General features: G+C 49.7%; 1 protein-coding gene across 2 annotated transcripts in view; it reads left to right on the forward strand.

Moving 5' to 3' along the window:
• rspo2 (R-spondin 2) overlaps nt 1-21,613 on the forward strand; it is a 209,163-nt gene extending 187,550 nt beyond the window's left edge. For both annotated transcript variants that reach the window (XM_085993721.1, XM_085993722.1), the window contains exon 6: nt 20,820-21,613. In XM_085993721.1, the coding sequence (XP_085849847.1) occupies nt 20,820-20,944 (125 nt within the window). In that variant the 3' untranslated portion in view covers nt 20,945-21,613. The remainder of the gene's footprint in view (nt 1-20,819) is intronic.
• Nucleotides 21,614-27,315: the final 5,702 nt, after the last annotated feature.

Below are 27,315 nucleotides of genomic sequence, written 5' to 3' on the forward strand. Positions count from 1 at the left end.
GCAAATGTGGCAGTTGTCTGTTCCACAAACAGCAGTGAGATGCTGGTTTGGTATCTTCACGCTGTTGCCTTGGGGAACAGTGTGAGGTAGTGGAAGGATTCGTGGGCCGATTAACAGTCTGACAGGCTGCCCCGTGAATGCTCCTTCCATGGCCGTGACCATCTATACCCCAGCCGATAGAGGGTTAGTCCTACAAGGTGGGAGGGTTTTATGGGCTCCAGCACCCCATGCGATTGTGTGTGGGGTGGGGGGGGGGGCGGTCACCCACACCTACCGGTCCAACTCGCCGGGGCTGTCTGCAGCGGGTTTCGAACCTTCTCACTCGTGGGTTGCGGCGGGGAGGTGGGGGGGGGAATGCGGGGTCGGGGAATGGCTACCACTGAGCTAATAGCCGCGATCTTACCTTTCAGTGCAAGTTGGGAGCGGGTCAGCTGACTTGCGGGTTTCGATCCCGCCACCAACGATGTCCGACGCACAGACGTGATTTTACGTCAATTGGCCTTGTTAAGCCCCGCCCTGCGGGCTTGCCGGCCAATTAAGAGAAAGCCGGTATCAGATGACGTCAGTTGATGATGCATCATCTGCCGGTTTTCTTAAAGGTGACACGCACATTTTTTTTTGACAGGTGATTTTTCAGCGTTTGACAGCATTGAGGTGCTTCAAACACTGACGATCACTGTACAAAGGTGAGCCCTTGCACCCAGGCTCTCCAGTGACTCCCTCCTTAGACTAGAGCAGATGGCAGCTGCAGGTGAGGTTACCAAAGTGATCTGTCACTGGTGAGAGAGGTTCTCCCAATGAGGTGGGACTGCACAAACACTTCAAACCTTGTTACCTACAGAAAAGTCTAAATACATAAAAAATTATTTTCCCAACATTTTCTTACCTCTGAAACTCACCAGTGCACCATTGGATCCTTCACACCACTTCTGCAGCTGCCGTCAATGCACAAACATTACTGTAGACCCACAGCATGCCACACTTACCCTGGCATGGTGTCCGGACATTGGGAAGCCCGCAGACGACCTGGCAAAATTGAAAAAAGCCTCTTAACGGCCTGTTAATTACCTGTTAACAGGCAGTTAAGTGCCTTTAATCCTCTTCCCGCCACTCGGTGTCGAGTCTGTGTGCAAATCGGGGACCTGACACCCAGGAAGATTGTATGGAGGTAGGTTGACAGCGGGTTCGGGACCCGCTGTCAATCTTTGCAACATTGCCAGCAGTCCCGCCGTCAAACCCGCCCCCTGCGCGCTGGCAAAATTACCACCAAAGACTCTCAGCAATGAGATAAATGACCAGTTAATTCTGAGCAGGACACGGGGAGAATATTTCTACTCCTCTTTGAATAGTGCTGTGGGATCTTTAATGGACCAGGTTAACATCTCGTCGCAGGGTTTGGTAGACTTGAGAGTGGGGGAGGGGGAACAGAGCGAGGAACTGTCTCTGATTTCCACCTGATTGACCCAGTTGTGGATTTTCAAGACTGAGATCGACAGATTTTTGCTGGGTAAGGGTATCGAGGGATATTGAGCAAAGGCGGGTCAATGCAGATAAGATACAGATCAGCCATGATCAGCTTCAATGGCGGAACAGGCTCGAGGGGCGGAATGGCCTCCTCCTGTTACCATTTTATTTCAAATTCAAGCTTTGGATAGTTTGGCACTTTGGGTGCTTTTAAATTTTGAGTGCATGACTTTCCTCAGCTTTTTAAGATGAGGTCTAGCTCTGAGTAGGACTCCGCAGGGCTTTCTGATGCTCCAGCCTTCTGCTTCCGATATTCTAACACTCGTTCCCGAGACCCTCTGGGTCAGCTGTGGCCCTCGATTTCACTTTGTGCAAAACCAAGACGTCTGTTCCTGGTCCTGTCTCCAGAAACACTGCACTTGCCTCGGTGATGACGGAGTGGAGACGATCTGGTATTTTATAATGGCCCAGAAATTCGGGTCGGAGGCTTCCCGCGGGTGCAAGCCCCTGACCTGCACTTACCTAGCGCGCCGGCCGTTGAGCTGTGGGCCCACGTGGGATTCCGATCCTGGGCCTCATCCAACTGCCGGCGCGCAGTGCTTGCGTATCCCAAGGGCGCAGTTAGTTCGAAGCGTCCCCTGGGATCACGTGGGCCATGGAGAGCCAATCGTAGCAGGGAATCTGTATTCATAGATTTCACAGGAAGACCATTGGTTGGAATCATACCTAGCACAAAGGAAGTTGGCTGTGGTTGTTGGAGGTCATTCATCTCAATCACATGACATCACTGCAGGAGCTCCTCAGGGCAGTGTCCTAGGCCCAACCATCTTCAGCTGTTTCATCAATGACCTTCCCTCCATCATAAGGTCAGAAGTGGGGATGTTCGCTGATGATTGCACACTGTTCAGCACCATTCGAGACTCGTCAGATACTGACACAGTCCGTGTCCATATGCAGCAAGACCTGGACAACATTCAGACTTGGGCTGACAAGTGGCAAGTAACATTCGCACCACACAAGTGCCAGGCAATGACCATCTCCAACAAGCGAGACTCTAACCATCTCCCCTTGACATTCAATGGCATTACCATCGCTGAATCCCCCACTATCAACATCCTGGGGGTTACCATTGATCAGAAACTGAACTGGACCAGCCATATAAATACTGTGGCTACAAGAGCAGGCCAGAGGCTGGGAATTCTGCGGCGAGTGTCTCACCTCCTGACTCCCCAAAGCCTTTCCACCATCTACAAGGCAGAAGTCAGGAGTGTGATGGAATACTCTCCACTTGCCTGGATGAGTGCGGCTCCAACAACACTCAAGAAGCTCGACACCATTCAGGATAAAGCAGCCCGCTTGATTGGCACTCCATCCACCACCTTCAACATTCACTCCCTCCACCACCGGCGCACTGTGGCTGCAGTGTGTACCATCTACAAGATGCACTGCAGCAACTCGCCAAAGCTCCTTCAACAGCACCTTCCAAACCCGCGACCTCGACCACTTAGAAGGACAAGGGCAGCAGACGCATGGGAACATCACCACATACAAGTTCCCCTCCAAGCCACACACCATCCTGACTTGGACCTGTATCACCATTCCTGCACTGTCGCTGGGCCAAAACCCTGGAACTCCCTTCCTAACAGCATTGTGGGTGTACCTACACCATATGGACTGCAGCGGTTCAAGAAGGCGGCTCACCACCATCTTCTCGAGGGCAATTAGGGATGGGCACTAAATGCAGGCCTGGCCAGCGACGCCCACATCCCATCAATGAATTAAAAAACAGACCTGTCAAATCTATGAATACAATTCAGCCCCAAAACATAACTAAAACTTCAAATAATTTTTTTTTTAATCACATTTTTAAAATAACTATAAATTACATAAAATAACTATTTTAAACAATAATTTAAATTTTTGAAAAAATTAATTATAGTTTCTAACGGAGCTAAAAATAAACTTACCTTTCTTTAAAGTATTTAAAAATAATAAACCTGTGGAAAAAATGTTTTAATTTAATTAATTCACCACTTACCTTGTTAATAGCAGGCCTTGCGACTGCTTTTTAAAAGCATAGCTCCTGGAGACTTACCCTCCCGGAGAAAGCTGCAAAAAAAACAGAAGTTCCAGGCGCACGCGCTGCCTCTCCGGCGCACGTGTTCGACCTGTGAACCCCTTCAAGGGAACGGAAGTTCCGGTTTCCCGCGCATGCGCAGTGCATGCACAAAACCGGCACTTTCATTGGGCCTACGCGTGAGTACCCAGCGCGTACTCACCTGTGGGGACCCAAATTTCTGGCCCATTAGAATCTTTAAAAAATAAAAATAAATTCAACCTTTAACCATTACATTGGCACAGTAGGTGGAGTATCTTAACTTTTGTGGGGAGAGTGAGGTTCAACCCAATTACCAGTGTAAAACCAGTCTATAAATATTCCACAGAATAGATCCTCTATAAATTTCCCAATAGATTTAATCGTATTTTGTTTACAAAATCTTCATATTTTGAGTTTTTTTTAATAACCTGATGCTTTGAAGAGAGTTTTAAGACCAGTAATGTGTGCTTTTTGCACACAGATTGGAATCACTTACACTTGGGGTGTACAAGATTGGTACTAACGGAGCAAATAAAGAATTTTGGAGGAATTTCTTCACCCAGTGAGAGGGGTGAGGATGTGGAACTCGCTGCCACATGGAGTGGTTGAAGCAGAGAGCACTGATGTGTGGAAGGGGAGGCTTGATGCACAGACGAGGGGGAGAAGGGGATACGGGGGCAGGGTGAGGAGAGGCTCGAGTGGAGCATAAACACCCTCGTAGACCAGTTGGGCCGAATGGCCTGTTTCTGTGCTGCGGATTCGATGCAGCGTCATTGGGTGTCGGAGGCTGCTCAGATACAGGAATCTAGCGCCACCCAGTGGCTCAATCTTGACACAATGGGTCATCAAATTGTGTGAGATCAGCCCAGGAGTGTCGGACGTACAGTCTTGTGAAACACCGATTCCTTCCGATGTGGGTAACAAAGTGTAGACGCTGAGCTCGGGGGGGCGTTCGCCCGCTTAGGCCCTCACCGGCTGTTGGAGGATTCATCAGATCTTATAAAATTATAACAGGACTAGACAGACTAGATGCAGGAAGGATTGTCCCGATGGCCGGGGAGTCCAGAACCAGGGGTCACAGTCTAAGGATAAGGGGTAAGCCATTTAGGACAGAGATGAGGAGGAATTTCTTCACCCAGAGAGTGGTGAACCTGTGGAATTCTCTACCACACAAGGCAGTTGAGGCCAATTCATTAAATATATTCAAGAAGGAGTTAGATATATTTCTTAAGGCTAAAGGGATCAAGGGATATGGAGAGAAGGCAGGGACAGGGTACTGAATTTGGATGATCAGCCATGATCGCATTGAATGGCGGAACAGGCTCGAGGGGCCGAATGGCCTACTCCTGCTCCTATCTTCTATGTTTCTATGTTTCTATCTGCTGGCTAGGAGGTAAATTTCAGCTCCATGTGGAATAACTCGGTTTAATGTTAAAGCAAATCAGCAGTTCCGGTCAAATTAGCTTCCATTCCCGAGAAACTCTCGCCATTTGCTTTTCACCTGTGTCGGCAGTTGCCCAGTACTCCGTGCCGGGGTTTGTTGTGTGCTGGAAGGTGAGGAGCAGCTACACATTCAGCGACCTGACCAGATTTGACCATTTGAATTCCTCGTAAGATGTGCATTGAGGTTACGTTACTCCGAAAGGTTCCTGTAGACAATGCCGGTTGGAGACCATGTCAGGATGTGAAATGTGGGCTGGTTAATGGGGTGTGGGCTTTCGTTTTAATTTCAGATGTTAATTAGTTCGAAATTAATTTGTGAACCAGTTTGGTTTAATGTCCTTTTGTTTGGGGGAGGAAACCTGCCGTCCTTACCCGGTCTGGACTCCAGTCCCACATCAACGTGGTTGACTCGTAAATGCCCTTGGAAGCGGCCTAGCAAGCCCCTCCAGTGTACTGGTTCAAGACGAAGGTCCACCACCACCTTCTCGAGGGCAACTATGAGATGGGCAATGTGCCAGTCACGCCCACATTCCGTGAATGAATTTTTAAATTTGTTCTCTTGCTGGCATTGGGAAGTGTCCTGTGTGTAAAATGTATGGTGCTGTAAGACTCATGGTGGGGGGGGGTGGGGGGTGAAATTCGGTGGCGCCCCCTCTGGGGTGCTAACTTCGCCAGTAGCGGCCCGAAAAGGTTAGCACTTCTGCGCTGTAAATCGAGTGGCAGCTCCCCAAGCAGGAGGCGGGGCACTACTGGAATCGCGCTCCCCCTCCTTCCTGGGGAGCTACCATTGAATATTGCGGTGCTACGTGCAACAGCGCCACGTGCGACACTGCATCACTGCAGGCCTCTCTCCCCTGATTAAAGGGGAGGGGCCTAGCGCTGCGCGCATCTGCTGGACCACCGGGGCTTGAGGTGACGGGAAAACAGCCCAGCACTCAAGAGGAGACTGATCGCGGCCGGCACCCTGTATAAAAAAAGCGGAAGGGAGCAGGTGCCTGGCACGTGTCCCTTAATTTGCGCCGCCCCGGCTGCAAAAACACCACCCCGTCCCTGTCGGACATATCGTCCGGCGATAGGTCAGGGGGTGCGACTGACGTTTGCGGCCGGGTCGTGAGCGGGGCGCTGTGCACGGTGATGATGGTCCGCCGCGGGGCGCTACCGGCTACCGTCGCCGCTAACCTCCCGCTGAATTTCACGTTAGCGGCGCTGCGCCCAGGCGCTAGAGGCTTTGCCCCCGGGGGCGCTAACGGGAGGTGTAAAGCAACCCAATTTTTCACCCATGGGGGTATTGAAGACCTCACACTCTGGTATGAACCCTTGCTGCACTTCCTGTGCTTGGGAAATCTTCCATTCATGTAAAATCAACCCTACTCGGTGAAAGCTGGTCTTTCCTGTAGCTGACACAGATGCTCCCCGTTCCACCCACTGTCCTTTCATTCACTCAACGTGCTTTCAAATGCTCTGTTAGTTCACACATGACAAATGAACAACCGTTTCGGTCTGTTCCCACTTGTAAATTTCCAACATGTAAGTGCTTGAAGAAAGCAGTCATTCACTCGCATTTACACTGAAAGATGTGAGGACAAGATCCCCATAGGTAGGCTTTAACCCTCAAAGGGACAAAGGCTTGCTGGTAAATTTATCGACATTTATCAGGTGTCAGCTGTGGCTCAGTGGGCAGCACTCTCGCCTCTGAGTCAGAAGGTCGTGAGTTCAAGTCCCACTCCAGAGACTCGAGCACAAAAATCTAGGCTGATGCTCCAGTGCAGTGCTGAGGGAGCACTGCACTGTCGGAGGGGCAGTACTGAGGGAGCGCCACACTGTCGGAGGGGCAGTACCGAGGGAGCGCCACACTGTCGGAGGAGCAGTACTGAGGGGGCTCCGCACAGTCGGAGGGGCAGTACTGAGGGAGCACTGCACTGTCGGAGGGTCAGTACTGCGGGAGCGCCACACTGTCGGAGGGGTAGTACTAAGGGAGAGCTGCACTGTCGGAGGGGCAGTACTAAGGGAGAGCTGCACTGTCGGAGGGGCAGTACTGAGGGGGCGCTGCACTGTCGGAGGGGCAGTACGGAGGGAGTGCTGCACTGTCGGAGGGTCAGTACTGAGGGAGTGCTGCACTGTCGGAGGGTCAGTACTGAGGGAGCACTGCACTGTTGGAGGGGCAGTACTGAGGGAGCACGGCACTGTCGGTGGGTCAGTACTGAGGGAGTGCTGCACTGTCAGAGGGGCAGTGCTGAGGGAGTGTTGCACTGTCGGTTGGTCAGTACTGAGGGAGCGCTGCACTGTCGGAGGGGCAGTGCTGAGGGAGTGCTGCACTGTCAGTGGGTCAGTACTGAGGGAGTGCTGCACTGTCGGTGGGTCAGTGCTGAGGGAGCACTGCGCTGTCGGTGGGTCAGTACTGAGGGGGTGCTGCACTGTCGGAGGGGCAGTGCTGAGGGAGCACTGCACTGTCGGTGGGTCAGTACTGAGGGAGTGCTGCACTGTCGGAGGGGCAGTGCTGAGGGAGTGCTGCACTGTCGGAGGGGCAGTGCTGAGGGAGTGCTGCACTGTCGGTTGGTCAGTACTGAGGAAGTGCTGCACTGTCGGAGGGGCAGTGCTGAGGGAGTGCTGCACTGTCGGAGGGGCAGTACTGAGGGAGTGCTGCACTGTCGGAGGGGCAGTGCTGAGGGAGTGCTGCACTGTCGGAGGGGCAGTGCTGAGGGAGCACTGCACTGTCGGTGGGTCAGTACTGAGGGAGTGCTGCACTGTCGGAGGGGCAGTGCTGAGGGAGTGCTGCACTGTCGGAGGGGCAGTGCTGAGGGAGTGCTGCACTGTCGGAGGGGCAGTGCTGAGGGAGTGCTGCACTGTCGGTTGGTCAGTACTGAGGAAGTGCTGCACTGTCGGAGGGGCAGTGCTGAGGGAGTGCTGCACTGTCGGAGGGGCAGTGCTGAGGGAGTGCTGCACTGTCGGAGGGGCAGTGCTGAGGGAGTGCTGCACTGTCGGAGGGGCAGTGCTGAGGGAGCGCCGCACTGTTGGAGGGGTAGTACTGAGGGAGCACGGCACTGTCGGTGGGTCAGTACTGAGGGGGTGCTGCACTGTCGGAGGGTCAGTACTGAGGGAGTGCTGCACTGTCGGAGGGGCAGTGCTGAGGGAGTGCTGCACTGTCGGAGGGGCAGTGCTGAGGGAGTGCTGCACTGTCGGTGGGTCAGTACTGAGGGAGTGCTGCACTGTCGGAGGGGCAGTGCTGAGGGAGTGCTGCACTGTCGGAGGGGCAGTGCTGAGGGAGTGCTGCACTGTCGGTGAGTCAGTACTGGGGGTGCTGCACTGTCGGAGGGTCAGTACTGAGGGAGTGCTGCACTGTCGGAGGGGCAGTGCTGAGGGAGTGCTGCACTGTCGGAGGGTCAGTACTGAGGGAGTGCTGCACTGTCGGAGGGGCAGTACTGAGGGGGTGCTGCACTGTCGGAGGGGCAGTGCTGAGGGAGTGCTGCACTGTCGGAGGGGCAGTGCTGAGGGAGTGCTGCACTGTCGGAGGGGCAGTGCTGAGGGAGTGCTGCACTGTCGGAGGGGCAGTGCTGAGGGAGTGCTGCACTGTCGGAGGGGCAGTGCTGAGGGAGTGCTGCACTGTCGGAGGGGCAGTGCTGAGGGAGTGCTGCACTGTCGGAGGGGCAGTGCTGAGGGAGTGCTGCACTGTCGGAGGGGCAGTGCTGAGGGAGTGCTGCACTGTCGGAGGGGCAGTGCTGAGGGAGTGCTGCACTGTCGGAGGGGCAGTGCTGAGGGAGCGCCGCACTGTTGGAGGGGTAGTACTGAGGGAGCACGGCACTGTCGGTGGGTCAGTACTGAGGGGGTGCTGCACTGTCGGAGGGGCAGTGCTGAGGGAGTGCTGCACTGTCGGAGGGGCAGTGCTGAGGGAGTGCTGCACTGTCGGTGGGTCAGTACTGAGGGAGTGCTGCACTGTCGGAGGGGCAGTGCTGAGGGAGTGCTGCACTGTCGGAGGGGCAGTGCTGAGGGAGTGCTGCACTGTCGGTGAGTCAGTACTGAGGGGGTGCTGCACTGTCGGAGGGTCAGTACTGAGGGAGTGCTGCACTGTCGGAGGGGCAGTGCTGAGGGAGTGCTGCACTGTCGGAGGGTCAGTACTGAGGGAGTGCTGCACTGTCGGAGGGGCAGTACTGAGGGGGTGCTGCACTGTCGGAGGGGCAGTGCTGAGGGAGTGCTGCACTGTCGGAGGGGCAGTGCTGAGGGAGTGCTGCACTGTCGGAGGGGCAGTGCTGAGGGAGTGCTGCACTGTCGGAGGGGCAGTGCTGAGGGAGTGCTGCACTGTCGGAGGGGCAGTGCTGAGGGAGTGCTGCACTGTCGGAGGGGCAGTGCTGAGGGAGTGCTGCACTGTCGGAGGGGCAGTGCTGAGGGAGTGCTGCACTGTCAGAGGGGCAGTGCTGAGGGAGTGCTGCACTGTTGGAGGGGCAGTGCTGAGGGAGTGCTGCACTGTCGGAGGGGCAGTGCTGAGGGAGTGCTGTCGTCATTCCGCTGAGACATTAAACTGAGGCCCCGTCTGCTCTCTCAGGTGGGTGTGAACCACGGCACGATTTCAAAGAAGAGCAGGAGAGTGTCCTTTCCAATATTCTTCCTTCAACCAACTCCTAAAATAGCTAATCTGGTCATTTATCACGTGGGGTCTTGCTGTGCACAAATTGGCTGCCATGATGTCTTACACTACAACAGTGACTACACTTCAAAAAGTATTTAATTGGCTATAACGCGCAAGTCTTTCTTTATCAGTCTTCTTCTTTCCTATGGTAGTAGCAAAGCAATCAAATGTCAATATCTAAGTCGGATATCCAGGCCGAAGCTCCCGGTGTAACTGCATGGATATCTTGTAGGCTGCCTGTGAATTTCCTCTGAGGGCAGTACACAATGATGTGCTCCAGGGTCTGATCAGGAGCTCCACAGTCACATGATGGGGATGCTTTAATCTTCCATCTACGGAGAAGGTGGCAGCATCTACCATGAGCGGTTCTGAGGTGGTTGATGGCTGGCCACTGTTTGCGAGGAAGGTTTGATCCTTCAGTTTGTACTGTGGGGTCCTCTATAAGGAATCCATTCCGTATGTCGCAGTTCTTCCAAGCATGTCATCGAGGCCAAGGGGAGATCACTGAGGGGCTTCAGCGACAGTCCAAAATGGCCGTCTAGATTTGACATGGGCCGGTGGTCGGTTGTTCAAGTCGGCCTGGATCGGCATGTCTTTGCTGGTATAGCGGTTGTGTTCTCTGGAGACTGCATATTCGCGGCGTAGGTGTGGTGGTGCGATGTTTGCACACACGGGCAGCCAAGGTGTTGGTGTTGATAAAATCGTACCGGTGATAATTCTCATAGTGGAATTCAGCTGGACATCAACAGATTTGCCATGCGGACTCGATAGCCATGCCGGAGAGCAGTACTCCGCTGTAGAGTACCCCAGGGCGAGTGCTGCCGTGCAGAGGGTTTGAGTGTCTGTTCCCCATGTGGATCTGGCGAGTTTCTGGATCAAGTGGGGAAAATGCTAGAATCCATTATAAAAGATGTAATAGCAGAGCACTTGGAAAACAGTGACAGGATCGGACAAAGTCAACATGGATTTACAAAAGGTAAATCGTGCTTGACTAATCTACTGGAATTTTTTGAGGATGTAACTGGTAAAATAGATAAGGGAGAACCAGTGGATGTGGTGTATTTGGACTTTCAGAAGGCTTTCGATAAGGTCCCACATAAGAGATTAGCATGTAAAGTTAAGGCACATGGGATTGGGGGCAAGGTATTGACTTGGATAGAGAACTGGTTGGCAGACAAAAGCAAAGAGTTGGAATAAACGGGTCTTTTTCCGAGTGGCAGGCAGTGACTAGTGGGGTACCGCAAGGATCGGTCCTAGGACCCCAGCTGTTCACAATATATATTAATGATCTAGACAAGGGAGCTAGATGTAAGATCTCCAAATTTGCAGACGACACAAAGCTGGGTGGGCGTGTGTGCTGTGAGGAGGATGCCGAGAAACTTCAGGATGATTTGGACAGGTTGGGTGATTGGGCAGAAGCATGGCAGGTGCAATATAACGTGGATAAATGTGAGGTTATCCACTTTGGTGGCAAAAACAGGAAGGCAGATTATTATCTGAATGGCAATAGATTGGGAGAAGGGGAAGTGCATGAGACCTGGGCGTCCTTGTGCACTGGCCATTGAAGGTAAGCATACAGGTGCAGCAGGCGGTTATGAAGGCAAATGGTATGTTGGCCTTTGTAGCGAGAGGGTTCGAGTACAGGAACAAGGATGTCTTGCTGCAGTTGTACAGGGCCTTGGTGAGACCACATCTTGAGTATTGTATGCCGTTTTGGTCGCCTTATCTGAGGAAGGATGTTCTTGCCATGGAAGGAGTTCAGCGAAGATTCACCAGGCTGATACCTGGGATGGCAGGAATGCCGTATGAGGAGAGATTGGGTCGATTGGGCTTGTACTCGCTGGAGTTTAGAAGAATGAGAGGGGATCTCAGTGAAACTTATAAAATTCTGACAGGACTGGACAGACTAGATGCAGGAAGGATGTTCCCGATGGTCGGGGAGTCCAGAACCTGGGGTCACAGTCTAAGGATAAGGGGTAAGCCATTTAGGACAGAAATGAGGAGGGATTTCTTCACCCAGAGAGTGGTGAACCTGTGGAATTCTCTACCACAGAAGGCAGTAGAGGCCAATACATTAAATATATTCAGGAAGGAGTTGGATATATTTCTTAAGGCTAAAGGGATCAAGGGGTATGGGGAGAAAGCAGGGACAGGGTACTGTATTTGGATGATCAGCCATTATCGCATTGAATGGCGGAGCAGGCTCGAGGGGCCGAATGGCCTACTCCTGCTCCTATCTTCTATGTTTCTATGTAAGTTAACCCTACTCTTTAGTTTCTTCCCAAGGTTGTGGAGATGCTGTCTATACGATAGGGTGCGATCAAGCGTGACTCCTAAATAGGAGTTTTTTTTGGCATGGTTTACCTATGCACCGCAAAAGGAGACTTTCAAAGCTTGGTTTGCTTGATGGGTTCTGAGGCGGAATGGTGAGGTGACGGTTTTTTGTGGGTTTGGTTGAAGTTGCCATCAGCGGAAGTCTGCCTCCACCCGCTGTAAATCACTGGTCAGGGTCTCCTCGGGGGCGGGCAGTTTCATGTTTTGCATGAGACTAATAAAGGGGATGCTGATGGTCACAGCCAGCACCTGTAATCCAGGCAAGTTGTCTTCACAGAAATCACAGAAACCCCACAGTGCAGATAGAGGCCATTTCGGCCCATCGAGCCTGCACCGACACATATCCCACCCGATCCCCGTAACCCCTACACCAACACATGTCCCACCCTATCCCCACGTATTTAATCCCCCTAACACTAAGGGTCAATTTATCATAGCCAATCAACCTAACCCGCACATCTTTGGACTGTGGGAGGAAACCGGAGCACCCGGAGGAAACCCACGCAAACACGGGGAGAATGTGCAAACTCCACACAGACGGTCACCCGAGGCCGGATTCGAACCCGGGTCCCTGGCGCTGTGAGGCAACAGTGCTAACCACTATGCCACCGTGCTGCCGTAATTCTCCTGCAGTAATTAATTTTACATTTACCTCATCTAAAGTAGTGGGAAAACAGACTTAGAACTGAACTTTGCTCTGAAGAGGGATCTATAAAATTCAGTGATAAGCCAACGTTTAGTGGAAAAGTATTTTAAATGCAGGAGTGATGGGTTAACCATTTTTTCCATAGGTAGAAACCCTTATTGTTGTCTCTCAAAGGCACACATGTATCGCCCCTCCCTGACCACCTGGTAGAGTTTGGGTAACTGAGGCTAGCTTGTTCACACAAATGATGTGGGACTGATGAGTATGTGAGAAAAAACCAAGGCCTGGATTTTGTCAATGGGGGCGCATTGGGGGCGGGACTGCTGGTTTTTGGGTTGTAGTCCCGCCCCCAAAGACGTCCGACCAACCCACGCTATTTTCCCTTGATTGACCTTGTTACCCTGCCCTGCGGGCTTAGCCGGCCAATTAAGGGAAAGCCGGTGACAGAGGACGTCAGCGTATGATGTTTCATCTGTCAAAAATGTTTGACAGATGAATTGTCAGCATTTGATAGCTTTGAGAAGCTGTCAAACACCGACAATCTCTATTCTAAGGTGAGCCCTTGTACTGAAGGCTCACCAAGACCTCTCTCCTCAGCAGAAATCAGATGGCTCCTGCATCTGAGAATGCAGCAGCCATTCTGTCATCTCTGCCGTGGAGATGAGGCGCCTCCGGATCCCCAAGGGTTGAAGCCTGCAGGAAGAAGCAAAGGTAAGTAAACTTTTTCTAACACTTTGCACTCACCTCTCACACTTACCTCCCCACACTTGCACCCATCACTCACCTCCACAGCAGACTTTTCGACCCCTCTCACCCCCGCAGACCCACTGCTCGCCTCGCTGACCCTGGCGAGGTTCGCAGCCGTCGGGAAGCCCACACTTGCAGGGGTAAAATGGGGATAAGCCTTTTAACAGGCAGTTAATTGGCTCTAATCCCTTTCCCGCCTCGAGGAGATGGGTCCCTGCGGGAGTCGGGGATCCGCCTCCCGGGAAGATGGCACGGAGGCGGGTTGGGAGCGGGGTCGGTACCCGCTCCCAGTTTCTGCCATTTTCCCGGCAGTCCCGCTTCCATACCCGCCTCCCCAGGGCTGGGAAAATTCCCCCCTTAGTTTATTCCCGTCTGTTCGGATTAGGGGTGCCCAGATGGAGCTCATTCACCCCTGTGTTGCTAAGTCAAACGTTGATTGTGGGAGCTGGACTTTCCCTGGCTGTGGATTTGCCTTTGTTTTTTGTGTGGGATTGGCCCAAAAATGACCACCCGCCTGTGGCGGTAATTTTTAAAATATGGAAATTAATTTATTGATGTGCGTTGCACAGAGTCAACATTAAAAATGCTACAGGCAGGGGTACACGGGGAGGAGGCGGAGGAGGAAGAGGCGGAATGGAAGTCTCAGACTCACCTGTGAGTGGAACTGAAAACTCGGCCAAACATCCCACCTCATCAGTTTATTCCGCTCTTCCAGAACATTCTTCAAAGCATGGATCGCAAGCTGTCGATCATGAAAATGTCCATCAATTTGGTCTAGTTTCTGTTTTCTCCTTTTCAATTTGTATTCACCAATCAAATTGCACGAAACCTTGCTTATATATAAAAAATATTCTACCCCACTCACTGTGCAACAAGAAATGAAATCCCTTGTGATGTAAAGGGCCGCACATCCCATATACAGTCCTGAAAAATAAATGCCATTATAATATGGATATGAAAATGAAAAGCACGCCACACTTGCCTATAAGGTCGGCCTCTTCTGGCCTCTCTTCCCATCCTCGCCTACAATTGAGTCTTGCTGGCACTTCTGCCCATGCTGTAGGGTCTCTACCAATTCCCTTGATTCCCGAAGCACTCGTGAAGTTTGCAATTTACCTGCTCTATCACTCCCCAGCGTCCAGTTGTCCTGCACTCGTACTCCAGTGCAGTACTGAGGGAGTGCGGCACTGTCGGAGGTGCCGTCTTTCGGATGAGACGTTAAACCGAGACCCCCCCCCCCGTCTGCCCTCTCGGGTGGATGTCAAAGATCGCGTGGCACTCTTTTGAAAAAGAGCAGGGGAGTTCTCCCCGGCGTCCTGGCCAATGTTTATCCTTCAGCCAACATCACTAAAACAGATTATTATCTCATTGCTGTTTGTGGGACCTTTCTGTGTGCAAATTAGCTGCTGTGTTTCTTACCTTCCTACAACAACTTGCAACTAGATAGCACCTTTAATGCAGTAAACTGTCCCAAGGTGCTTCACAGGAGCGATTATCAAACAAAATTTGAAACTGAGCCATATAAGGAGATATTAGTACAGATTACCAAAAGCTTGGTCAAAGGAACGTCTTAAAAGGAGGAGAGAGAGGCGGAGAGGTTTAGGGAGGGAATTCCAGAGTTTAGGGCCCAGGCAGCTGAAGGCACGGCCGCCAATGGTGGAGCGATTAAAGTCGGGGATACGCAAGAGTTCTCGGAGGGTTGTAGGGCTGGAGGAGGTTACAGAGATAGGGAGGGGTGAAGCCATGGAGGGATTTGAACACAAGGATGAGATTTTTTAAATCGAGGCGCTGTCGGACTGGGAGCCAGTGTAGGTCAGCGAGCACAGGGGGTGATGGGTGAACAGCACTCGGTGCGAGTTAGGATACGGGGCAGTGAGCACAGGGGGTGATGGGTGAACGGGACTCGGTGCGAGTTAGGATACGGGGCAGTGAGCACAGGGGGTGATGGGTGAACGGGACTTGGTGCGAGTTAGGACACGGGGCAGTGAGCACAGGGGGTGATGGGTGAACAGGACTTGGTGCGAGTTAGGACACGGGGCAGCGAGCACAGGGGGTGATGGGTGAACGGGACTTGGTGCGAGTTAGGATACGGGGCAGCAGAGTTCTGGATGAGCTCAAGTTTATGGAGGGTGGACTGTGGGAGGCCGGCCAGGAGAGTGTTGGAATAGTCGAGCCTGGAGGTAACTAAAGGGCATGGATGAGGGTCTCAGCAACTGATGCGCTGCGGCAAGGGCGGAGACGGGCGATGTTCTCAGCGATGATTGGTCAACAACTCCACTACCGTCGCATCATGCGACTACCAGGACGGCAGAAGCTGAACTAGATGGACCTCGGTCTTCTCCGTCCTGCAATTCCTATGCTCCTAAAAATGGAGGGAACCTCCTCTTGCATCGGAACAGCGTATAAAAAACAAATAAATAAATTTCAAGTGAGTACTTAGATTGAAAAGGTCTTCTCTTCCCCCTCTCCCCCCATCCCATAAAGTAATAACCGCCCTTCAATTACAAATGTACAGGAAACTCTTGATTTACCGGCACCCAAACAACCGGAAATCTCGGTTAACCGTCAAAATTCAGGAGTAGGTTCAGTTAAGTTTTTCTTCATATTAGTGGCCGTTTCTTGATTCTTGGCTGTGTAATCGGGGGTTCCTGCACTTGTTGCTAAGCAACAGGGACGCTTGGTCTGTGGCTGGGGTTCCTGCAGCTGTTGCTAAGCAACAGGGAAGCCTGGATTTGTTGCTGTGTACGGAGCTCTCGTACCTTTTAACTATACCTCTCTGTAATCCGGACTTTTTGATAAACCGGCACCACGCCGGTCCCGTTGGTGCCGGATAAAAAAGAGTTTCCTGTTGTTCTTTTTATACATGGGCGTGACTGCTGCCAACGGAATGCAGTACTCGTTGTGCACGCTCCGTTCCAGTGTTTTAGTTGGTTGTTTTTGCTAACTGGGGGAAAAGAGATCGCTGCTGTGGAACTGAGCTACAGCAGGAAAATTAAAGAAAAACTACAAGTTGAATTTGTGTTTCTATCGGCTTATGAAAGTTAACATTTAAAAAATAATCTGAGTTTAGTGAAAGTGAAAATTTCAAATGATTTTTTAAAATAAAAAAAGCCACAGCTTTGCGGCTATTTTTGCACCTCACTGCATTTCTGAGTTGAGAGCGAGGGAGAGAGATTATTTTTTATTATTTTTCTTCTCCTTGATTGATTGATGCGGAGAACGCGTCTTCGGCGCAGCTTCCGGTTCATTGGCAGCAGTCGCACTGTTTAAAAAAACGTTGGTCGAACCTTGAAGAATTCTTCACAACATCTACAGATCACACATCAAATCGCCCAGGGAGCATTTAATTGATAGAACAGCAAAATTAGGTTCAAAAGTCTAGACTTTTATTCAAGTTTAAAAGGATATTGAAATTAATTCCAGTAAACTGGGGGTTTTTTTTAAAAGAAGAAAATTGGAAACGTGTCCAATACAGAAAGCTGTACTGCTCTGACAGGACTAGATGCAGGAAGGATGTTCCCGATGGTCGGGGAGTCCAGAACCAGGGGTCACAGTCTAAGGATAAGGGGTAAGCCATTTAGGACAGAAATGAGGAGGAATTTCTTCACCCAGAGAGTGGTGAACCTGTGGAATTCTCTACCACAGAAGGCAGTAGAGGCCAATTCATTAAATATATTCAAGAAGGAGTTGGATATATTTCTTAAGGCTAAAGGGATCAAGTGGTATGGGGAGAAAGCAGGGACCGGGCACTGAATTTGGATGATCAGCCATGATCGCATTGAATGGCGGAGCAGGCTCAAGGGGCCGAATGGCCTACTCCTGCTCCTATCTTCTATGTTTCTATGTTTCTATGAAAGTATCTCGGTTCCAAGCCTCTGCATCTGTGTCTCAGGCAGGCTAATGGATGGACCCATGGTGACTGTTAATGTTGGAGTAGAGTCGAGGATGTGAGAGGAGATTTATTTAATCATTAATGACCCTTAAAATACTGAATCATTACATAAGAAATAGGAGCAGGAGTAGGCCACTCGGCCCCTCGAGCCCGCTCCGTCATTCAATAAGATCATGGCTGATCTTGGGCTCGAAGCCACTTCCCCGCCCACTCCCCATAACCCTTCACTCCCTTATCTTGCAAAACTCTGTCTATCTCCACCTTAAATGTATTTAATGACCCAGCCTCCACAGCTCTCTGGGGCAGAGAATTCCACAGATTTACGACTCTCAGAGAGAAGAAATTCCTCCTCGTCTCAGCTCTAAAAGGGCGACCCTTTATTCTAAAACCGTGCCCCCGAGTTCTAGATTTCCCCACGAGGGGAAACATCCTCTCTGCATCTACCTTGTCGAGCCCCCTCAGTATCTTATATGTTTCAATAAGATCACCTCTCATTCTTCTAAATTCCAATGAGTATAGGCCCAACCTGCTCAACCTTTCCTCATAAGTCAACCCCCTCATCTCTGGAATTAACCGTGTGAATCGTCTCTGAACTGCCCCCAATGCAAGTATATCCTTCCTTAAATAAGGAGACCAAAACTGTACACAGTACTCCAGGTGTGGTCTCACCAATACCCTGTACAGTTGTAGCAGGACTTCGCTGCTTTTATACTTTAACCCCTTTGAAATAAAATCATTTTGGGAAGTATTATTCCAGTTTACCTTATCGTTTTAAATCTTAATGCAATGCTGACTTGTACAAACAAAGGGCCTGAAGCAATAATCCTTTGACTCGGATACTGTCAGCTATCTGCGGTCATTACCAAGTTCTTGATCCACAATCAAGATGACTCTACCTTGCTTGATTTAACCTTGGGTGTTGGAAGTGTTCTTGTGCTACGGTTAACGTGTTCATATTTTGTGAGGCACCATCGTCTGAATGTGTAGCCCCCGCTCTAAAGATGGGGGGCCACGTTTGGGTGTCTATAAAAGTCCCGTGGTATCAAGACGACAGTCCACTAATTGGGACTGTGCAGCAGGATCTTCATCCTTAAGCTACAAATCTGTCTGATGTCTATTTAAAGGCCATTTTAATGGACTGTCTGTCTCGCAATTCCTCTCAAATATTAAGTTAAGTGCAACATACTAAGAAGTGAGACTCGCTACCAAGTGGTGCCAGGTTCATTGATGTTACTTTGTTAGTCCTGGAGATGTGTTTAGTCTGATTTTAAAGCTTCACCGCTAACGCACCCTAGTGTGATGTACGTGTTGGGGTGATTAACAGACGTCAGTCATTGAGCTGACAGATTTTGTACCCCTTTCTTTGCGGACAAACCCCATTCTGGCAAATTGCAGATCCCGCTTCCAGTAGGAAATCTCAATGGCGATCACCTCTAGGCTGAGTGAGAAACATGCTATGTCGCCAATGTCCAACTTGAGGGTGGAATCTAGCCGGTGACCTGATCTCATCAGGCTCGTAGAGCTCCAGCTTTGGTCTGTCTCACTGGTAGGAATTAAAAAAAACACAATGGAATCACTGGCTCCCAGCAGGACTGTTGCTTCTGCTTTCATTGGGACCTGCCTCAAGAACCCACATTACTGCCGGTTCAGACTGAAGGCGATCAGCACCTTGTGCCTCCGTCAATCCAGTGCTCTCCTGCTGGGAGTGGGAGCCTCCGTCAATCCAGTGCGCTCCTGCTGGGAGTGGGAGCCTCCCGTCAATCCAGTGCGCTCCTGCTGGGAGTGGGAGACTCCCGCCAATCCAGTGCGCTCCTGCTGGGAGTGGGAGCCTCCCGTCAATCCAGTGCGCTCCTGCTGGGAGTGGGAGCCTCCCGTCAATCCAGTGCGCTCCTGCTGGGAGTGCGAGCCTCCGTCAATCCAGTGCGCTCCTGCTGGGAGTGGGAGCCTCCCGCCAATCCAGTGCGCTGCTGCTGGGAGTGGGAGCCTCCCGTCAATCCAGTGCGCTCCTGCTGGGAGTGGGAGCCTCCCGTCAATCCAGTGCGCTCCTGCTGGGAGTGGGAGCCTCCTGTCAATCCAGTGCGCTCCTGCTGGGAGTGGGAGCCTCCCGTCAATCCAGTGCGCTCCTGCTGGGAGTGGGAGCCTCCCGCCAATCCAGTGCGCTCCTGCTGGGAATGGGAGCCTCCCGCCAATCCAGTGCGCTGCTGCTGGGAGTGGGAGCCTCTCATCAATCCAGTGCGCTCCTGCTGGGAGTGGGAGCCCCCCGCCAATCCAGTGCGCTCCTGCTGGGAGTGGGAGCCTCCCGCCAATCCAGTGCGCTCCTGCTGGGAGTGGGAGCCTCCCGCCAATCCAGTGCGCTCCTGCTGGGAGTGGGAGCCTCCGTCAATCCAGTGCGCTGCTGCTGGGAGTGGGAGCCTCCCGCCAATCCAGTGCGCTCCTGCTGGGAGTGGGAGACTCCTGCCAATTCAGTGCGCTCCTGCTGGGAGTGGGAGCCTCCCGCCAATCCAGTGCGCTGCTGCTGGGATTGAGAGCCTCCCGCCAATCCAATGCGCTCCCGAGTCCTGATTTTGCTGGTCCTAGCCAGCAGGTGTAGAGGAGTGAGAAAGGGGAGAGGGACAGTTGTGGAGGGAGATATGGAAGTGAATGTAGAGAGAAAAAGAGATGGCGAGAGGAGAGAGAGCATCTTGCAATGTAGTTACAGCACAGCTTTAGTGTGGGTGCTAAAGTTACATTGTAACCATTCCTTTTAATCAGATGTAGCCCAGTCATTGGTTGCATTTCGAAGGTTACGCCCACTGCTCCAACTGGATTGGACACCCCTGTACCACACGGTGTGTGCCTGAGCCACAGAGGGGGGGGTCACAGGTCTATTCTTGGGAAGCAGGCTGATATCTGCAAGAGCAGTGATGAGCCATTATGGTTGGCCAAGTTGTATCTGGTCTAGGAAGGTGAAAAGTCAGCTTTGTTGCCAACCCACAACACCCAATGCCTCCTTGTATATGTGTGTGGTCTTCATCTGACTTCTCCAACAGTTGAGTGCTCTCCTGACACTTGCCATGGCTCAGATTTTTTCTTCTTCTCTATTCTTGGGATATGGGCAAGGTCGGTTTTCATTGCCCATCCCGAGTTGCCCTTGAGAAGGTGGTGGTGAGCCGCCTTCTTGAACCACTGTAGTCTGTGTGGTGAAGGTGCTCCCACAGTGCTGTTAGGGAGGGAGTTCCAGGATTTTGACCCAGCGACGATGAAGGAACGGCCGATATATTTCCAAGTCAGGATGGTGTGTGATTTGGAGGGGAACTTGGAGGTGGTGGTGTTTCCATGCGCCTGCTGCCCTTGTCCTTCTAGGTGGTAGAGGTCAAGGGTTTGGGAGGTGCTGTTGGAAGAAGCACCTTAACCAGATAGAGCTTGATTTGATTTATTCCTTTGGGGCGAAGGGGAGTGGGATTTTAAAATTTTATCTCCACTCTAGCTTGCTTTTTGCATAAATGTCTGGAGATCTTAAGTTTTGCCTGCACAAAAAAAAAAGTAACCCGTCTAATATTCTTTCTCCCTTTTTTTCGCCCTTTTTTTTCCGCAGAGAAAAAGCAGAAGCAGAAGAAAACAAAAGGCAAGGGCGCCAACAAGAGGAATAGAAAGAGAACCCGACCGAAGGATCCCAAACAGTACATCGTCCTCCAAACTACAGAGAGCACTGACCAGTAAAAGGACAAACCATTTATTACGCAAAGTGCATCAAGCTGCTCCACCCTCCTACACACCACACACTTGGCAGTTGTGCTGCTTTTTGACATTATCGGTGGCAAGTAACGAGAGAAAGAGAGAGAGAGAGAGAGAAAGTCCACAAACTTTGTTTTATTTATACTTCATTTGTTTTTTGTTGTCCCCCCCCCATTTGACCTGAATGGAACGAGCTCAGTGTGTCGATGACTTTTACAAAGGCCGTTGAGGATAGATTGGCCCAACAAGCTGGCATTAAAATAATAATTTAAAAAAAAAACAACAACAACACGGGAAAAAAATAACATAAATCCCTGCTTGAATAGCTGCAGAAATGTGTGGAGAATGGGACATGTTCCGTCTATTTATATGAAAGAAGACATTCTAATACAGGAAGAGGACTGCTCATTTAAGGCGTTTTTTGTGTTTTCTTTTACCGTACATTCCAGAGAGGCCGTACCCCTGATGTATGACTACATCCAGAGCTACAATGTATGTAATCCTCAGCACAGGTTCTATTGACAGTCGCTGAAATAAAATGCTTTAAAGGCTGTAACTGTATAACCACAGGCAATGAATATCTCCTCGTTGCTTGACCGGCATGTACACAGTGCTGAGTCTACCCATAATAAACTTATTTACTGTACATGTAAACACTTCAATGTGTCGACAGTCTGCTTCCTCATAGCTTATGCTAGTTATCCCCCTCCTGCACCCCCCAGGAAATTTGCACTTTGGGGAGCTATAGTGGCGCGGGTCAAGAAGTACGGTCGTGACGCACTTAATAGTTTGATCTCTGCTTTAAACCCCAATGCGGTTATTGGATCTTTAATAATCAAACCCGAGGTCGACCGAAACCGGATCATGGCTTCAAGAGGCAGCATGGCATCTGGTGCCACCTACTTGTCTCATTCTCTTTTTATAATCACACGCTGTGTAGATGGTTTTACTGGAATGGTACCAGGGATGAGGGGCTTCGGTGATGTGGAGAGACTGGAGAAGCTGGGGTTGTTCTCCTTTACAACAGAGAAGGTTGAGAGGAGATTTGATGGAGGTGTTCAACATCATGAAGGGTTTCGATCGAGCAAATAAGGAGAAACTGTTTCCACTGGCAGAGGGGTCGGTAGCCGGAGGACACAGGTTTAAGGTGATTGGCAGAAGAACCAAAGGCAACATGAGGCAAATTTTTTTTTGTGCAGTGAGTTATGATCTGGAATGCACTGCCTGAAAGGGTGGTGGAAGCAAATAGTAACTTTCAAAAGAGAATTGGATAAATACTTGAAGGGAAAACATTTACAGGGCTATGGGAGGGGAGCAGGGGAGTGGAACCAGTTGGATAGCTCTTTCAAAGAGCTGGCACAGGCACGATGGGCCGAATGGCCTCCTGCTGTTTTTCATTCTATGATTCTACGTCATCTTTGGAAGCATTTAAAATACAAAAAACTAAGAGAATCAAGGTAATAGCAAAAATTACAGCATATGAAGTGATCTTGGAACAGAGTCTCTAAGGGAATCTGAAAGGGGGAAGAATGCACAGGCAAACAAATTAAAATCAAACTTAATGCATTGCTTGATAGGTAAGCAAGTGCTTTTACAGAAGATGACATGAAGTGGGATTAGGCTTGGATTGTTCTAGCAAAGAGCCAGCACAGACGCAATGGGCCGAATTTCAATGGATCAATTGTCTTTAGGGACTTCATTCAAAGTTTACACACCACCAACCAAGTGAAATTGAAATTTATATATAATATATGCCTGCATCATGCAGAAATACATATTCACAGTTCCGGTCGCCATATCATAAAAAGGATGTAGAGGCACTGGAGAAGGTGCAGAGAAGATTTACAAGGCTGATACCAGAACGGAGAGATTATCCGGAAAGATTGAACAAGCTGGGGCTCTTCTCTCTAGAAAAAGGGAAGGCTGAGGGGGTAACAAGCTAGAGATCTTTCAGATTATGAAAGGGTTTGATAGTGTAAATGTAGAGAAGATATTTCCACTTGTGGGGGGGAGTCCAAAACTAGGGGCCAGGTAGTCACTAATAAATCCAATAGGGAATCAGGAGACACTTACATACTTAAAGTTGTTAGAATGTGGAACTCGCTACCACATGGAGTAGATGAGGCAAATAGCGTAGATGCATTTAAGGGAAAGCTAGATAAACACACGAGGGAGAAAGGAATAGAAGGACATGTTGATTGGGTTAGATAAAGAGGGGCGGGCAGGAGGAGGCTCATGTGGAGAATAAACACCAGGATGGACCAGTTGGGTCAAATGGCCTGTTTCTGTGCTGTACATTATGTAAAAATACACATGCGATGATCTATGTACAACATTCTAATGTACAACATGTATTGAAATGTGTGGTGTTTAATCCACAGGCTGAAGTGTTGATGGCACAGGGCTTGTACAGATAATGCATCCAGTAGAAGTCCAGCCATGATCTTATTGAATGGCGGAGCAGGCTCGAGGGGCCGATTGGCCTACTCCTGCTCCTATTTCTTATGTTCTTATGACTTTTCCCATTTTGTTAGTGTGCTCATGACCAAGTCTCTAACTGTTCGATTTATAGAGTGACCCAATCGCTGGATTAATTGGGTGGCGTGTGATGTAGTTGGGGTGTATTTGATCCTGCTAATAGAAATCTGCAAATCTCTTTTCCCCCACCCAAAAGGCCGTGGATGCTGGGGGTCAGTTGCAGCTTTCAAGACTGAGATCGATTGATTTTTGCTGGGTAAGGGTATCGAGGGGTATGGAGCAAAGGCGGGTAAATGGAGTGGAGGTACAGATCAGCCCTGATCTCATTGAATTGCGGAGCAGGCACGAGGGGTTGAATGGCCTCCTCCTGTTCCTAACAAAGCTTGAAGACTGAGTTCATCAGAAACGGGCGAGTGTAACACACACCACTTTCTTCACTGACAGACCAAGATAAGTCACTTGGTGCTGGACATAAACGTCTTCTGTTTGTGGTGCTTTTACTTTGTCTCTGCTGCCCGCGTCCTAACTCGCACCAAGTCCCGTTCACCCATCACCCCTGTGCTCACTGACCTACGCTGGCTCCCGGTCCACCAACACCTCGAATTTAAAATTCTCATCCTTGTGTTCAAATCCCTCAATGTCTTTGTCCTTCCCTATCTCTGTCATCTCCTCTAGCCCTACAACCCGCTGAGATCTCTACATTCCTCCAATTCTGGCCTCTTGCACCTCTGAGATCGCTGTGTTCCTCCAATTCTAGTCTCTTGCACCACTGAGATCACTGCATTCCTCCAATACTGGCCTCTTGCACATCCCCGACTTCCTTCGCCCCCACCTTTGGTGGCCGTGCCTTCAACTGCCCAGGCCCTAAGCTCTGGAATTCCCTCCCTAAACCTCTCCGCCTCTCTACCTCTCTCTCCTTATAGATGCTCCTTAAAACCTACCTCTTTGACCAAGCTTTTGGTCACCTGTCCTAATATCTCCTTCTGTGGCTCGGTGTTAATTTTTGTTTAATTGCTCCTGTGAAGCGCCTTGGGACGTTTTACTACATTAAAGGCGCTGTATAAATGCAAGTTGTTGTTTTATAATAGTGTAGCCTATGGTCCACGTCATTCTGCCGTTGGTGACACTACGCAATATAAAAGGGGCAAACTTGCCCCAATTCTGTTGCCATTGTTGTGTAGATCTTTGTGAACCACTGCTAGATTCACCCGCTCCTCGACAGCCCAATGTGCTGTTTGGGAATGTAACGGGGTGGGAGAGGAAACAAGGAGCACCGGTGCAGAGTAAATGCTATTATTGGAACACTCCCCACCTGAGGGGGAAGGCCATTTTACCATTTTGTTATGAAAATATGGATTTGGCTCCCTGTCAAAGAGGATACATCCTGTCAAATTTGATCTGCTTGTAATGAAATGCACTTGTATCGTGAGATTAATCATGAAAGCACTGTGCTAGGAGGGGGGAAACTCAATGCTTGAGTATCTCATTGCAGTCGGACGATACCCGAATTTCCAAATAAATCCTTGGCTATCTGTTTAATGGCTGTCAGCGCACGTAATCCAGATCAGAAATCTTGTTTTTCCGATGTGCCCAGGATAAGGCTGCAAATACTCCCCACGTTACAACCACCAGGATGTTTATTGATTGTCGAGCTCAGTTCAGGTTCTGTCTTCCCTCTCACTGTAAGTTCCACAAAATGGAGGCCTGATAATGTGCAACAAATTTATCATCACATTTTTTTGCTGGATTTTTAAAATAAAAAATGTTAACTCTAAACTCTAGGGAATATAAGCCTAGACTACTCAACCTCTCCTCATAGGACAATCCCCTCATCCCAGGAATCAGTCTGGTGAACCTTCGTTGCACTCCCTCTAAGGCAAGTCCTTGGGTAAGGAGACCAAAACTTTGACTATTATGGACATGTTGCTCCTATTGCGCTATAAAAGGTGATAATTATATTTGTCTTTAATATTTAATTTTTGCTTGGAGGGTTTTATTTCCCTTTTCGGATTGTGCTACAGGCCTATCAATTTTTTTTAAAAGGCGGCTGATGGGTTTAATAACATGAAAACCGTTTTTGGAAAGAAAATGGAATGCTGTGTTTGGTGATGTATAAAGGTCATCTCAGACAGAGAATGAAAACAAGCTAGAAGGATGATGGGTGGTTGAAAACTGCTTAAAGAACTGAAACAGCTTGGTGTCCTGGAGAGACTTTTTCTCCTAGGACTTACCCCGATTTTAACTCCAAGGTAGATTCCCCGCTCAGGCCTGAGTTTAAAATTACAGTCGGGTCTCAATGATGTCATCGGGCCGCAACATGCCTATGTCAAGAAGGACCCCTCTGTTGGCTCCGGGCGTGTGTCCTTGCTGCCTGGCTCAGGAGAGCAGGTTAAAATTGCAGATGTTGCCATCATGGCGGCTTTCGGACAGGTAAGAGCCAGGACGATTTTAACCGCCCGCCCGCCAGGTTTCTGCTGAGCGAGTTGGGTTAAAATCGCTTTTTTACACTGTACGGTTCTCAATGGTGACTTGTTGCTCATATACAGGAAACTTTCTGGTATCCGGCACGGACGGGACCGACGTGTTGCCGGTTCATCAACAATTCCGGATAACCGAACGCTATAGTAAAAGATACAGAGCTCAGAGCTCCGTATAAAGCAACAAACCCTGTTGCTTCAGAACAATGGCCACAAGTTGCAAGCGTCTCTGTAGCTTAGCAACAGCTGCAGCCACACCCTTGCACAGCAACAAATGGAGTAAAAAAAAGTAATAAAAGTTACCTGAACCTACTCCTGAATTTTGCCGGTTAACCGACATTTCCGGTTATTTAGGGGCCGGTTAATCGAAAGTTTCCTGTACTCAATTTCAAAAAGGTAAGTATACAAGTCCACACATACAACATTTGAGTTGTTTCCTGTTACTGAACAATGTGATCTGTGCACTAATGAGTTAGTATTGTAAGAATCTGCTGCCTGTATCTTGTGGGGTAATTTATGGACTAATTACACTAGAGTGTGTCGATGAATAATTTTGTCTTTGTGCAGTATAATTCAAGTGAAGTTGGCCAGATTGAGATTTGTCCTGCAGTGCAAGTAATTTTTGCCTTCATACTGGCTGCAGTATCAGTGTAACTGAGGTGAAGAGAACTTTGTTACGAGGGAATCTTAACCGTTGGAAAGTGAGCAAACAACTGACTTTCCTGTTGCCTCTTTGCTGACATTAAATTTAACTTATCAAGATTGATGCGGAACCGGCAGTATAACTGGGGTCTGCTGGCTCTGGGTCACAAACAGGTAGTATAACATCATCGTTTAGTCTTTGTGCAATATCGTTGAACTCAAGTACAAACTTTTATTCAATTGAGTAAGCATGTCCTGAATGAATTATCAAGCTGTTTCTCAATGAGTAAATTATATTCCACTCCCATGTCAAATATTTAATTAGAGCTGTGTGTATGTAGAATTATTTCCTATAGTGAGGATTTTTATAAAGTGTGTAAAATGTTTATTTGCCTCTTCATTAATAAATAAAGTGGAATCTTGATTATTTGCGATAGTGGAAATTGACAGATATTGGAGTCATTTTATATTTTAATCTGGCAGAGTAAACTTAGTTTTATTGATTTTATTTTTATGATTTGATCAAATTCTTTAGAACCACAGGAGGAGGCCATCAATTTGTGACTGCTCTTTGCTAGACCCTTCCAAAACTATTCCCACTGCCCCACTCTCTCCTCATTGCCCTGTATCAATCCCAAACTTATCCCACTACCCACCTCTCTCCCCAAAGCTCTGTATCAATCCCAAACTAACCCCACTGCCCCACTCACTCCCCATAGCCCTGTATCAATCCCAAACTAACCCCACTGCCCCGCTCAC

This window comes from Somniosus microcephalus, chromosome 7 (assembly GCF_052327205.1).
Source record: "Somniosus microcephalus isolate GS21.2 chromosome 7, FLI_Smic_1.0, whole genome shotgun sequence".
NCBI classification, from domain to species: domain Eukaryota; kingdom Metazoa; phylum Chordata; class Chondrichthyes; order Squaliformes; family Somniosidae; genus Somniosus; species Somniosus microcephalus.